This window comes from Salvelinus fontinalis, chromosome 7 (assembly GCF_029448725.1).
Source record: "Salvelinus fontinalis isolate EN_2023a chromosome 7, ASM2944872v1, whole genome shotgun sequence".
Classification (NCBI taxonomy): Eukaryota; Metazoa; Chordata; class Actinopteri; order Salmoniformes; family Salmonidae; genus Salvelinus; species Salvelinus fontinalis.
The window spans coordinates 46,539,147-46,553,888 of NC_074671.1; the positions used below are offsets into that span (position 1 = coordinate 46,539,147).

The window sequence follows — 14,742 nt, forward strand, 5'->3', positions numbered from 1 at the left end:
AATAAATTAGGCCCTAATCTATCGATTTCACATGACTGGGAATACAGATATGCATCTGTTGTTTACAGATACCTTAAAAGAAAAGGTAGGGACGTGGATCAGAAAACCAGTCAGTATCTGATGTGACCACCATTTAACTTAAGCACACATCTCATGCACAAATCTCCTTCGCATAGTTGGCTTTTGATTGTGGCCTGTGGAATGTTGTCCTACTCCTCTACAATGGCTGTGCGAAGTTGCTGGATATTGGCGGGAACTGGAAAGAGCTGTTGTACAGGTTGATCCAGAGCATCCCAAACATGCTCAATAGGTGACATGTCTGGTGAGTATGCAGTCCATGGAAGACCTGGGACATTTTCAGCATCCAAGACTTGTGTACAGATCCTTGTGACATGGGGCCATGCCTTATGCTGAAACATGAGGTGATGGCGGCGGATGAATGGCACGACAATGGGCCTCAGGATCTCGTCACGGTATCTCTGTGCATTCGTTTGGTTGACGGTCCGGCTTACCGTCCGTCTGTCCGGCTTACCGTCCGTCTGTCCGGCTTACCGTCCGTCTGTCCGGCTTACCGTCCGTCTGTTGACATTTGAAGGCAGGTGTTTTTACCTTGATGATCTCCACCAGCTGATCCACCCCACTGTCGCCGGGAAAAATGGGTTGCCCTAGCAACAGTTCTGCTAGAACGCAGCCAGCGGACCATACATCTGCAGAGGATGGAGAAATACTGTGAGGACTCACACACAGACTCGCGCACCCACACATACACACTAGTAGTGGGAGTGTACATATGCTGGATGTATAGTTGGTGTAACGTGTAGGTAGTCAGTGTAAGGTGTTAGTAATGGGATGTGTAGTCAGTGTAAGGTGTTAGTATTGGGAGGTGTAATCAGCATAATGTGTTAGTAGTGGGAGGTGTAGTCAGTGTAAGGTGTTAGTAATGGGAGGTGTAGTCAGTGTAAGGTGTTAGTAATGGGAGGTGTAGTCAGTGTAAGGTGTTAGTAGTGGGAGGTGTAGTCAGTGTAAGGTGTTAGTAATGGGAGGTGTAGTCAGTGTAAGGTGTTAGTAGTGGGAAGTGTAGTCAGCATAATGTGTTAGTAGTGGGAGGTGTAGTCAGCATAATGTGTTAGTAGTGGGAGGTGTAGTCAGCATAATGTGTTAGTAGTGGGAGGTGTAGTCAGTGTAAGGTGTTAGTAATGGGAGGTAAAGTCAGTGTAAGGTGTTAGTAATGGGAGGTGTAGTCAGCGTAATGTGTTAGTAATGGGAGGTGTAGTCAGCATAAGGTGTTAGTAGTGGGAGGTGTAGTCAGTGTAAGGTGTTAGTAATGGGAGGTGTAGTCAGCATAAGGTGTTAGTAGTGGGAGGTGTAGTCAGCGTAGTGTGTTAGTAGTGGGAGGTGTAATCAGTGTAATGTGTTAGCAGTGGGAGGTGTAGTCAGCATAATGTGTTAGTAGTGGGAGGTGTAGTCAGTGTAAGGTGTTAGTAGTGGAAGCGTACCTATGCTGGAGGTGTAGTCAGTGGCCCCAAAGATGAGCTCGGGGGCTCTGTAGTACCGTGAGCAGATGTAGGACACATTTGGCTCACCACGGACCAGCTGCTTCGCACTGCCAAAGATAACCAAGGATGAAGGAAGGAAGGAAGGAAGGAAGGAAGGAAGGAAGGAAAGATGGTGGGTAAGGATGGTCAAAAGGAGGATTTGAGACTTCAAACTGCTCTTTCTTTTATGTATACCAGTTAGTAGTTTGCTCTATTCCTCTCAAAGGAAAACAGGATGGAGGAAGCAAGGTAACGAAGCTAGTAATGTTCTCAGACACATCTTCAGACACAGCCCTAACCTAGTCCATCTCATAAAAAAATTCTTACTAGAACTCAGGCCCAGACCACAGCAAATTGCTGTTGTGTAAGCCTGAGGGGCTTTGTCCATTCTAGTAATTATATTTCTATGAGCTGGGCTAGGTTGGGTCTTTGTTCCTCCATCAATATGGCTTTCAATGTTCCAGCCCACCTGCCAAAGTCACAGAGCTTGAGCACGGCTGTCTCCGGGTCCAACAGAAGGTTCTGGGGCTTGATGTCTCGATGGCAGATCCCAAAGGAATGGATGTAGGCCAAGCTCCGGAAGAGCTGGTACATGTACATCTGCAGAGAGAAATGTGGACACACACAACTTAGTACATGCTCTAAGCTAGCTACACATAATGACATGAGTGGTAGACCTATAGAGTAGAGGCAATTCCTGTTCCCTTGTATTCAATGGGCTAAAAATAACAGCGTGCCAGTGTCCAAATCCCCCAGAAGCCTCAGCCAGCGGTCCCTGGCTCTGACTCCAGTCCAGCCCTTTGTTTATGCCACTACTTCCACTTCCTTAAGTGGCAAGTTGGAAAGGCAGAGACGGCGGGGGCGCTATAATAAGGCCGCTGATGCCATCTCAACTGGCCGCTACATGATGACGCAGGACAGCATGGTGAGGAGGACGGGAGGGAAATGCCCAAAGGAGTCTGTCTGCCTGCCCAAACACACAACCATCCCACCACCACTCATTGCGCGAGACTATTCTGTTGGTTCTACAGTACCAGGCAAACATTTTTATTTGTACCCCTTTTCCCCCCCAATTTCGTGATATCCAATTGGCTTGTCCCATCGCTGCAACTCCCGTACGGACTCGGGAGAGGCAAAGGTCCAGAGCCATGCGTTCTCCAAAACAAGACCCCACCAATCTGCACTGCTTCTTGACACACTGCTCGCTTAACCCGGACGCCAGGCGCACCAATGTGTCGGAAGAAACACCCTACAGCTGGCGACCGAAGTCAGCAAGCACGAAATTGGCCCGCCACAATGAGTCGCTAGAGCGCGATGGGACAAGGACATCCCGGCTGGCCAACATGCTGGGCCAATTGTGCGGCGCGTAATGGGTCACAGCCTGGGATCGAACCCGTGTCTGTAGTGATGCCTCTACCTCTGCGATGCAGTGCCATAAACCGCTGCGCCAGTCGGCAGGCCCTGTACCGAGCAAACTAAATCAAGAACAGCTCAAGTATTTGACGTTTGTAATTGACCCAGGTTTACCACATATTGCATCTAAAGCAGTGTTTCTCAACTCCAGTCCCCAAACAGTACAAATTTTTATTAAAAGGCCTGGACAAGAACATCGGATTCAACTTGTCAATTAATCATCAAGCCCTCGATGAGTTGAATCGGGTGTTTTTGTCCGGGGCTACAACAAAAACGTGTGCTGTTGGGTGCTCGACCTGAGTTGAGAAACACTGAACTAAAAAGAAACATACAGAGAGTAGTATCTTGATGAAGCGATAGACTTGAGGGGGTCTTACCTTCACATAGACCATGGGGAGGGTCTGCTTGGCTCGGCTGTAGTGTCTAGCCACTCTGTACACAGTCTCAGGAACGTAGTCCAAAACCAGGTTGAGATACACCTCGTCCTTCTGTAACACACACGCAGAGACATTTAGAGTATGGGTCAGACTTGGGACAGTTGGCTGAGGAGGTTAGGGAGCATGTACGAATTCCTTTGGAGTGATCGCAATGTAACATGGGTCTTGTTCGTTAGGCACCAAATGGAAGAAAACGGACTGAAACGTTGAGGGGCTACCAATAAGAAAGGCAAATTTTCGTTTTCCGTTGCAAAACATATTTTCCATTGTGTGCCTAATGAACACGACCCAGGGCTCGCTGGATGACTAAGCAGGCCAGACATACAGTGAGAGAGAGAGAGAGAGAAAATAAGAAAAACGGTTACTGTATGATCTGGCAGAGACACGTAAGCTAGACTTAACATCAAGGGAGTCAGATGGTTGTTTTTTTTGGCAGGGCAACAGAGGAACAGATGACTGATCTAGTTAGGTAAATGGGATATCACACTTTGTCTACGAATCCGTCCCAGCAGATGTCTTTAATGAACCACTAAAATATTAAGAATGATCACATAACACTGAGTGTACAAAACATTAAGAACAGCGTCCTAATATTGAGTTGCATGCCCTCCACCCAGCCTTCCCGTTTGCCCTCAGAACAGCCTCAATTCGTCGGGGCATGGAATCTACAAGGTGTCGAAAGCGTTCCACAGGTATGCTGGCCCATGTTGACTCCAATGCTTCCCACAGTCGTGGCAAGTTGGCTGGATGTTCTTTGGGTGTTGGACCATTCTTGATACACACAGGAAACTGTTGAGCATGAAAAACCCAGCAGTGTTGCAGTTCTTGACACAAACCGGTGCGCCTGGCACCTACTATCATACCCTGTTCAAATCCCCCATTTGTCTTGCCCATTCGCCCTCTGAATGGCACAATCCATGTCTCAATTGTCTCAAGGCTTAAAAATCCTTCTTCAACCTGTCTCCTTCCCTTCATCTACACTGATTGAAGTGGATTTAACAAATGACATCAATAAGGGATCACAGCTTTCACCTGGTTAGTCTATGCTATGAAAATAACAGGTGTTCTAAATGTTTTGTGTATATGTTTTAACTGTATATCATCTGTTCCTACCACACAGGAAATTAAAAAGGCCAAGTCAGGCTTAGAGATGTTTGATCCCTGTGCCTTATTAAGTCTTCTCAAGACACACACAGTCACAGTCGTACACACACACAAACACTTCCTGATAGAGCCATGCTCTAAAATAAGCCTCACACAAAGGATGACTCACTCTCCTGCCTTTCTCACTACGGCAACAGCAGCCCCTATATTACACCTCTGATTGGCTCATCGGCTCACACAAAAGGCAGGTGATTGGATCCTTCTCTTGTTCCCTCCTGACCATGTAAATAACTGACTGGTTTGACAGCAACAGGTAGTGACTGCTCAGTGCTCTGCCCCAAGTAACAGCGTGTGTGTGTCCGTCTATTTTATACATTTGCCAGTATTCGCTGAATGAACTCAGAAAAATGTCATAACAATTTGTGATTTTTTAGATGGGGTATGTCGTTTATGTGCCAATTTGTGCCATGGCTGCATGTCTGCATGTTGTTTTCCAGAGTCTCACTACAAGCCTTGTATATGCTTATAAATGACACAAAGCTGTGCTTCACCAATCAAGAGAAAAGGCAAATCTGTTTCAACCAGACCACTTAGGACCCTGATTAACCATTAGAAGTGGGAATTAAACAGTATACAAGTAGCAATATACCACTAACTACCGAGGTGCCTTATTGCTATTAAGAACTGGTTACCAATGTAATTAGAGCAGTAAAATTACATGAAATAGCACGGCTTTCAGCCAACCAGCTTTCATGGCTCAAACCACCCAGTTAAAAAATATATAATAATCTGTTGCATGCCCTAATGAGCACCACCCTCTCCATGGAACGACAGTGACTCCCCTTCCACAGCAGACAGTCTCGTGTGTCTATGAAGTCACAGTCAGAAGAGGGGAAAGGGCAAGCAGGGACACAGATCAGTGTACAGACCTCCAGACACTAGGTCCTGGTGTTCGGTCTGGCTGGGGCTAAAGGGTCACATCTCAACAGTGTAAAGTGGCTTCCTCTCCTAGTCCACACCCAAAATAATTCCCTAATAACTGTATACATGTTTTCTCCCATCACAAGAGGAGGCGAGGAGATGAAGCCCCTTGAGAAGCACCCATGGTCAGCCAGAGAGACGTAATACCGTCACTGGGCAAGGCAGGGCAGAATAGGAGCCGGCTCTTCTAAGGTAGAGCAGCAGCCTTTAGTCTGGTGACATAGCAGGCTCCGTTTCCCTCTGGCCCACATCCAGAGGCCAGACACCCAGTGTCAGCATGCCCACCACTGTGCCAGGCTGCAGGATCACATCACATTAAACACACACTACAGGTCATAGTGGCAGACTGACTGTGTCACTTTATCTATGCAAATAGACCTACACTGCACACCATCATAGGCCACAATGTCAGTCTGTCTAGCCACAATGACACAAATATAAATGCACCACATGCCTTTTTTCTTTTGAACAGGTATTAATGCCACAACCCTAATGTCCCCTTGTTCACGTATATTCCAACTAGGGCTGACCCCCCCAAAAAAAGAAATATTGGTTGATCAAGAGTTGTCTGTTCCAATCGATGGGTCGAAATTTTAAAATGTGTATTTTTCCATATATTGACACATCCTATTTGTTTTAATCAAATCAAATCAATTCACTGAGCTTGTCTGATGCTTTAAGCACACTGTTTGATTAAATAATTAAGACACACAAATGACTAGAAGGAGTTCGACCAGCAATTGATTTGATTGTGCCGGGCCAGGCTCAGACTTGGTGTGCTGTGTAAAAAAAAAAGAAGCAGTAACTGTCTCTCTCTCCTCCCCGCTGCAGTGACCACCACTGAATATCAAAGTGTTTATCGTATTGTCCGTGTTGCTGAAGCTGCAATATAATTACAGCCATTTCTGACTGTAAAGTTATGTTACCAAAATCTGTCATTTGTTTAGGAAGAACATTCCCTATTCCCTCAACCCTTGCTCTCTTTACGTGACACATGTATGTATTGCATGCACTTGAACAAAGACCTATTGGCATGGGACTAGTATTACTAGAGAACATTGGTTATGTAATTATAACTCCAGAATGTCCGTCATTCCAGAGGACGATATGGGCGGGATTAGATTTTTTCAAAACTGCCCGCTGTAATTTTTTATTTTTATAAATACATGAACAGTTATGACAGAAGCCTGGAGGTTTTTATTCTAGGCATGAATATATAATATTTCAATATGTCCAGGTGATAGGGCCACACTGATAACTCGAGACTGGTTCCCAAGGATTTAAACCATACCAAACCATCAATAGGATATTTTAGCGATCCGCAGTACGTCCTAAATGTAATTGTTACTCCCCTGCCATGTAAAAATTACTAACATGGCAGATTTGGACGGGACTAAAATTACAGATGTGGTGTTTTGTGATCGTGCACATAATTACATTACCCGACCTCCCCCAGTAAAACTAATCCCGTCTGAATTGGGCACAATGGGGCCTGATTTATAGCATATCATAATCACATCAATACATTGGTCATAAACTCTGAACACCATAACAGCGAAACGGATGCAGAAGACACCCCAACCCGAGCACTCCATTCTGCCACCTCAGGTTCTCTTGGCCCTCCCACTCAGCCCAGTCCAAGCTCTTCTCAGTCCTGGCACCCCAACAGTGGAACCAGCTTCCCCCTGAAGGTAGGACAGCAGAGTCCGTGCCCATCTTCTGAAAACATCTGAAACCCTACCTCTTCAAACAGTATCTTAAATAATCCTTCTCCTCACCTCGACCCCCCCCCCCCAAAAAAAAACTATTATACACTTAACCAGCACTTGACCCCCCCCAACCCCCCTTCCAGCTCTTACTCTGATAGCTATGTTGAGGAAAAATGTACTTTCTATTCCTGTGATATGTGGTTGCCCCACCTAGCTATCTTAAGATGAATGCACTAGCTATAAGTCCCTCTGGATAAGTGTCTGCTAAATTACTAAAATGTACATTACATGGCAAATAAACTCGAAACAGGGGAATGTTTACTGGTTGCTGAGGAGGTAAAGGGCAATTCAGATGTGTGGAATAAATTTGACTAGTTGTGGATAACACTGGAGATCAAGAAAAAGAAGGTAAGGAGCAAGCGCTGCGTGTATATTATGTGTGCCAAACAGATGCTGTATAGAGTACAATATAATTTTTCTGACCGTTTGGAACAATTGTAAACAGTAAATAAAGTCTGTTGTAGCGTTTTTTTTGTTAGGCCTTTATTACAGCAAAGACTAAAAACAGTCGCATTCATTCGTGAATGCAATTTCCAAAATGGAACGTTTTATTTATTGTTTAAGCTAATTATTCAAGGCTCGCTTTAATTTGACTAAAATGCTTGACTGCAATTCAAATCGTGAATGACTCGTATGCTGTGTGATGACATGAACAATGAATGACTGATTGATAGATACAGTAGACTATAAAAGTATTGAAATATAGGCCTAAGTAAGTTACGATATTAAGACTAAACAGGAGGCGCTTTTAGGCCAACAGCTCAGTCACTGGTGGTTATACAAGGCTGCTATACTATGCCTTCCAATGATAATGACATTACTTATGATCATAATAATAACAATAAGGAGATCAAGAAAAAGGAGCCTTATAGTTTTGACAATTTGGAACAGTGTAAAAACTAAATGAATGATAATGTCAGAGGGGATGTTCTAACAAAAGAAAAGTGTAAAGCCTTTATTACAGCAAAGATTAAAATCAGCCGAAATTGTTTACTTGACATGTTGCGTGAGCACGGAATCAGTAGGCTATTAAACACTCAAACAGGTAACAAAAGCAGGACATGTCTTATTTCTGCAGATATATTGATGATTTATAAAGCCAGGCACATTTAAGAGTTAGGCTATTGATTATAGACCTAATTAAGTTGGGGTTTCTTCTCTCCTCACCTTTCTTAGACAATAAGGCAAGGGCTGTTGTCTCATCTCATTCTGCTGCTGCCTCAAACGCATTGTTCTCAACACCAATATGCTGGTTAACTTTGCTATTATGCACATATAAACATGGTCTAGGAAAAAGGCACCAATTCAACAGCCCATTGATGTGTTTCTGAACCGTGGACAGCGACCACTATCCAACGCGGGAGAAAGCGCATGTTATAAAATATTATTTTTATTAGTGTTGCACCATTGTTATTATGTAATATAACCATATACAATTTCAGGAGCATGTCTTAGAGCAGGGGTGTCAAAGTCAAATGGACGGAGGGCCAAATAAAAAATTTAGCTACAAGCCGAGGGCCGGACTGTTCGAATGTTCATTGAAAATTTTTTAAATGACGCATATAGTCTAGTGAACCTAATTGAACCTACTGAAAACCTAACAAATATATTCCAATATGATCAGATAAATAAAGCAATATTTTCTTATGGCTCTGTCAGTAATCTTTAATTTTCAACAGACACAAAAGACAAATTTCCTTTATATAAAAATCCCCATAACATGAACATTAAATGAAAGAAACCGGTATTCAAGGCACCATCAGTAGCCTATATTTTCTATTTTAGCAAAAGTGGGCTAAATTTACTTCAAAGAAAAAAACAATAATAGCAATTTTCTATCATCCACTCAACTGAAATATTTTTAAAATATAATTGGATTGAAATACAATAAAATAAAGTGCAAAAATCTATTAATCAAAAACAACACTTTGTTTAAGGAGAAGTAACATGCAGTGAAAACAAATATTAAACTTTAACTTTTAAACTTGAACTGAGTAAAAACTCTAAATATGTGATTGCACAGTAATGTTCACTTGTTTGAGGTTGAGGGTGATACTTGGTGGTGTCCCATCTTTTCCACAAGTTCATCAATGTTCGGGGTAAGGCTCTGAGCTGAGGAAATCCTCAGAATTGAGTGGAGGTGTTCAGCAGTAAGTCGACTTCTGTGTGATGTTTTGTTCAGGTTCATCAAAGAAAACAGTTGTTCACACAGGTATGTGCTGCCAAACATAGACAACGTTTGAGCAGCCTGGATGCGCAGCTGGGGCATTGTGTCGGGGAGGAAACGGGCGAACTCCGCAGCACCCACTGCCGCATATTTTGCCCTCAGTGCATCATTGCATTGGAGGTCAATCAACTCCATTTGGAGGTTTGGTGGTGAGCTTTCCACGTCAACAGCAAATGGGTTACCGAGCAGTTCCAACCTGCTTTTTTGTGCTTCAAAGTCAGCAAATCGGCGTCGAAAGTCAGCGGCAAGCATACCTATTTTATCAGCCAACTGTGCGCTCGGGAACGCACTGGTAGAGAGCTTCTCTTTCATGGTCTGGCAGCTGGGAAAGTGGCTCAAATTTTCTTTCCGCATCTGCATCTCCCACAGAGTCAGTTTGGTTTTAAATGCCTTCACTGTACTGTACATATCAGAGATGACATGATCCCGACCCTGCAGCTGCAAGTTCATTGCATTCAGATGACTCGTAATGTCACACAGAAAAGCCATTTCACACAGAAACATTTCGTCTCGGAGTTGTGTTGTGTCTTTCCCTTTGCTGTCCAAGAACAGACAAATCTCCTCACGAAGCTCGAAACATCTTTGAAGCACCTTTCCCTGGCTTAGCCATCGCACCTCTGTGTGATAAGGCAAATCACCATGCTCCGTTTCTAACTCCGTCAGAAATGCCTTGAACTGGCGGTGATTCAAACCTTTGGCTCTGATAAAGTTAACTGTGCGCGTGATGATGCTCATTACATGCTCCATTTTCAAGGCTTTACCGCACAACGCTTCCTGGTGTATGATACAATGATAAGCTGTCAGCTCACCTGTCGCGTTTTCCTCTTGCATCTTTTCCCGTATCTTCGCCACCAGTCCGCTCCTGTGTCCACACATCGCAGGTGCTCCGTCGGTTGTCAAACCCACGAGTTTTTCCCAAGGCAGCTCCATCTCATTTACACATCTTGACACCTCTTCATACAAATCATGCCCCGTAGTTGTGCCATGCATAGGACGTAAAGCCAAAAACTCCTCTGTCACGCTTAGGCTGGAGTCCACTCCGCGGATGAAAATTGACAACTGGGCAATGTCAGAAATGTCGGTGCTCTCATCCACAGCCAAGGAATATGCAATGAAATCTTTTCCCTTTTTCACAAGCTGCTCTTTTAGATTGATGGACAACTGGTCTACTCTCTCGGCAATGGTGTTTCTGCTCAGACTCACATTTAAAAAGAGTTGCCTTTTTTCTGGGCAAACTTCGTCACAAACTTTAATCATGCAGTTTTTGATGAAATCCCCCTCCGTAAATGGCCGGGCTGATTTAGCGATCTCTTCTGCCAAAATAAAACTGGCCTTGACAGCAGCCTGGCCTTGTGATTTGGCTTTTTTGAACAGAGCCTGTCGAGATTTGAGGCCTCGTTTTAATTCCTCTGCCTTTTGTAGCCTTTGTTCCATGTCCATATTCTTGTTTTTGTCCGCGTGTTTCGTTTCATAATGTCGTTTTCCAGCTACCTCCGTGAACATATACTCCGACTCCCACCTTGTTTGAAACCCCCGGTTCTCAGTGTCCACCTTCCGTTTTGCCATTTTTGATGGGTATCTGAAAGTTAATTTTACTGTGATGCTGACGACTGCTGTGCCAATAAATATTGAAATGAAGCAGCCTACTGCTCGGTGCGTCACCGTTGCATTGTGGGAAATGTAGTATTGGTGCGTGTAAAAGATCTGCGGGCTGCCGGCTTGCTGCGGTCTGCGGGCCGGTTCTAATAATAAATCAAGATCATCCCAGGGGCCGTAAAAAACCTTCTCGCGGGCCGGATGTGGCCCGCGGGCCTTGACTCTGACATATGTGTCTTAGAGTGATGGACCGTGCCATCACCATGACCTCCACAATGGATCAGTCAACTTCAGACAGGTGAGAAATCAGTGTCTTGTACACCATGATATATATAGTATCAATCAAAAGTTTCAGAACACCTACTCAAGGGTTTGAATTTTCTACATTGTAGAATAATTGTGAATAATGTAGTATCCCACAAAAAAGTGTTAAACAATTCAAAATATATTTTATATTTGAGATTCTTCAAAGTAGCCACCCTTTGCCTTGATGAGAGCTGTACATACGCTTGCCATTCTCTCAACCAGCTTCATGAGGTAGTCACCTGGAATGCATTTCAATTAACAGCTGTGCCTTGTTAAAAGTTATTTTGTGAAATTTCTTTCCTTCTTAATTCAGTTGTGTTGTGACAAGGTAGGGGTGGTATACAGAAAATAGCCCTATTTGGTAAAAGACCAAGTCCATATTATAGCAAGAACAGCTCCAATAAGCAAATATAAAACGACAGTGCATCTTTAAGACATTTAAGACATGAAGGTCAGTCAATACAGAACATTTCAAGTACAGATGCAAAAAGACGCAAAAAGCATTGAGCGCTATGATGAAACTGGCTCTCATGAGAGCTGCCACAGGAAATGAAGACAGAGTTACCTCTGCTGCAGAAGAAGATCAGCCTCAAATATCAGCAATTAACTGCACCTCAGTTTGAAGCATTTATTTGGGCTGCAGAGTTCAAGTAACAGACATCGCAACATCAACTGTTCAGAGGAGACGTGAATCAGGCCTTCATGTTCGAATTGCTGCAAAGAAACCACTACTGAAGGACTCCAAAAAGAAGAAGAGACTTGCTTGGGCCAAGAAAGATTTTTCGTTCCAACCGCCGTGTCTTTGTGAGACGCAGAGTAGGTGAACGGATGATCTCTGCATGTGTGGTGCCCATCGTGAAGCATAGAGGTGGTGGTGTGATGGTGCTTTGCTGGTGACAGTCTTATTTATTTAGAATTCAAGGCACACTTAACCAGCATGGCTCCCACAGCATTCTGCAGCAATACGCCATCCCATCTGCTTTGCGCTTAATGGGACTATCATTTGTTTTTCAAGAGGACAATGACCCGAAACACACCTCCAGGCTATGTCAGGGTTATTTGACCAAGGAGGAGAGTGATGGAGTGCTGCATGACCTGGACTCTACAAATCACCCAACCTCAACCCAATTGAGATGCTTTGGGATGAGTTGGACCACAGAGTGAAGGAAAAGCAACCAACAAGTGCTCAGCATGTGAGAACTTCAAGACAGTTGAAAAAGCATTAAAATAAAAATGTATTGGTCACATACACATGGTTAGCAGATGTTAATGTGAGTGTAGCGAAATGCTTGTGCTTCTAGTTCCGACAGTGCAATAACACCCTAACAAGTAATAACAATTTCACAACTACCTAATACACACAAATGTAAAGGGATGAATCAGAATATGTACATAGAAATATATGGATGAGCGATGGCCGAGCGGCATAGGCAAGATGCAATAGATAATATAAAATACAGTAATTACACATATGAGAACAGTAAGGTAAGATATGGAAACATTATTAAAGTGGTATTTTTTAAAGTGACTAGTGATCCATTTATTAAAGTGGCTAACGATTTGAGTCTATGTAGGCAGCAACCGCTCTGTGTTAGTGATGGCTGTTTAACAGTCTGATGGCCTTGAAATAAGCTGTTTTCAGTCTCTCGGTCCCAGCTTTGATGCACCTGCACTGACCTCGCATTCTGGATGGTAGCGGGGTGAACAGGTAGCGGGGTGAACAGGCAGTGGCTCGGGTGGTTGTTGTCCTTGATGATCTTTTTGGTCTTCCTGTGACATCGGGTGATATAGTTTGCCCCCGGTGATGTGTTGTGCAGACCGCACCACCTTCTGGATGATAGCGGGGTGAACAGGCAGTGGCTCGGGTGGTTGTTGTCCTTGATGATCTTTATGGCCTTCCTGTGACATCGGGTGGTGTAGGTGTCCTGGAGGGCAGGTAGTTTGCCCCCAGTGATGCGTTGTGCAGACCTCACTACCCCTCTGGAGACATTGACATTGAGTGAGAGGGTGTTTTCCTGACACCACACTCCGAGTGCCCTCACCTCCTCCCTGTAGGCTGTCTCGTCGTCGTTGGTAATCAAGCCCACTACTGTTGTGTCGTATTCAAACTAGATGAGTGAGTTGGAGGCGTGCATATCCACGCAGTCATGGGTGAACAGGGAGTACAGGAGGGAGCTGAGCACACACCCTTGTGGGCCCCAGTGTTGAAGATCAGCGAAGTTGAGATGTTGTTTCCTACCTTCACCACCTGGGGCCGGCACGTCAGAAAATCCAGGACCCAATTGCACATGGCGGGACTGAGACCCAGGTCCTTAAGCTAAATGATGAGCTTGGTGTTGAATGCTGAGCTGTAGTCAATGAACAGCATTCTTACATACATTGGCTTGCAAATAATATTCACCCCTCTTGGCATTTTTCCTATTTTGTTGCCTTACAACCTGGAATTTAAATACATTTTGGGGGGGGTTGTATCATTTGATTTACACAACATACCTACCACTTTGAAGATACAACATATTGTTTATGTGTGAAAAACAAGAAATAAGACAAAAACTTGAGCGTTCACCCCCCCAAAGTCAATACTTTGTAGAGCCACCTTTTGCAGCAATTACAGCTGCATGTCTCTTGGGGTATGTCTATTTAAGCTTGGCACATCTAGCCACTGGGATTTTTGCCCATTCTTCAAGGCAAAACTGCTCCAGCTCCTTCAAGTTGGATGGGTTTCTCTGGTGTACAGCAATCTTTAAGTCATACCACAGATTCTCAATTGGATTGAAGTCTGGACTTTGACTAAGCCATTCCAAGACATTTAAATGGTTTCCCTTAAACCACTCGAGTGTTTCTTTAGCAGTATACTTAGGGTCATTGTCCTGCTGGAAGGTGAACCTCCGTCCCAGTCTCAAATCTCTGGAAGACCGAAACAGGTTTCCCTCAAGAATTTCTGTATTTAGCGCCATCCATCATTCCTTCAATTCTGACCAGTTTCCCACTGCCTGCCGATGAAAAACATCCACAGCATGCTTCTGCCACCACCATGCTTCACTGTGGCGATGGTATTTTCAGGGTGATGAGAAGTGTTGGGGTTGCCCCAGACATGGTGTTTTCTTTATGGCCATAAAGCTCAATTTTAGTCTCATCTGACCAGAGTACCTTCTTCCATATGTTTGGGGAGTCTCCCACATGCCTTTTGATGAACACCAGACGTGTTTGCTTATTTTTTTCTTTAACTTCTTATGGCTGGGGGCAGTATTGAGTAGCTTGGATGAATAAGGTGCCCAGAGAAAACTGCCTGCTACTCAGGCCCAGAAGCTAAGATATGCATATTATTAGTAGATTTGGATAGAAAACTCTGAAGTTTCTAAAACTGTTTGAAT

General features: G+C 44.1%; 1 protein-coding gene across 5 annotated transcripts in view; it reads right to left on the reverse strand.

Moving 5' to 3' along the window:
- LOC129859541 (glycogen synthase kinase-3 beta-like) overlaps positions 1 to 14,742 on the reverse strand; it is a 59,689-nt gene that overhangs the window by 7,251 nt on the left and 37,696 nt on the right. For all 5 annotated transcript variants that reach the window (XM_055929421.1, XM_055929418.1, XM_055929419.1 and 2 more), the window contains 4 exons: positions 3,326 to 3,436; positions 2,005 to 2,135; positions 1,497 to 1,603; positions 610 to 707 (listed from right to left, as the gene is read on the reverse strand). In XM_055929421.1, coding sequence (XP_055785396.1) covers positions 610 to 707; positions 1,497 to 1,603; positions 2,005 to 2,135; positions 3,326 to 3,436 — 447 coding nt within the window. The remainder of the gene's footprint in view (positions 1 to 609; positions 708 to 1,496; positions 1,604 to 2,004; positions 2,136 to 3,325; positions 3,437 to 14,742) is intronic.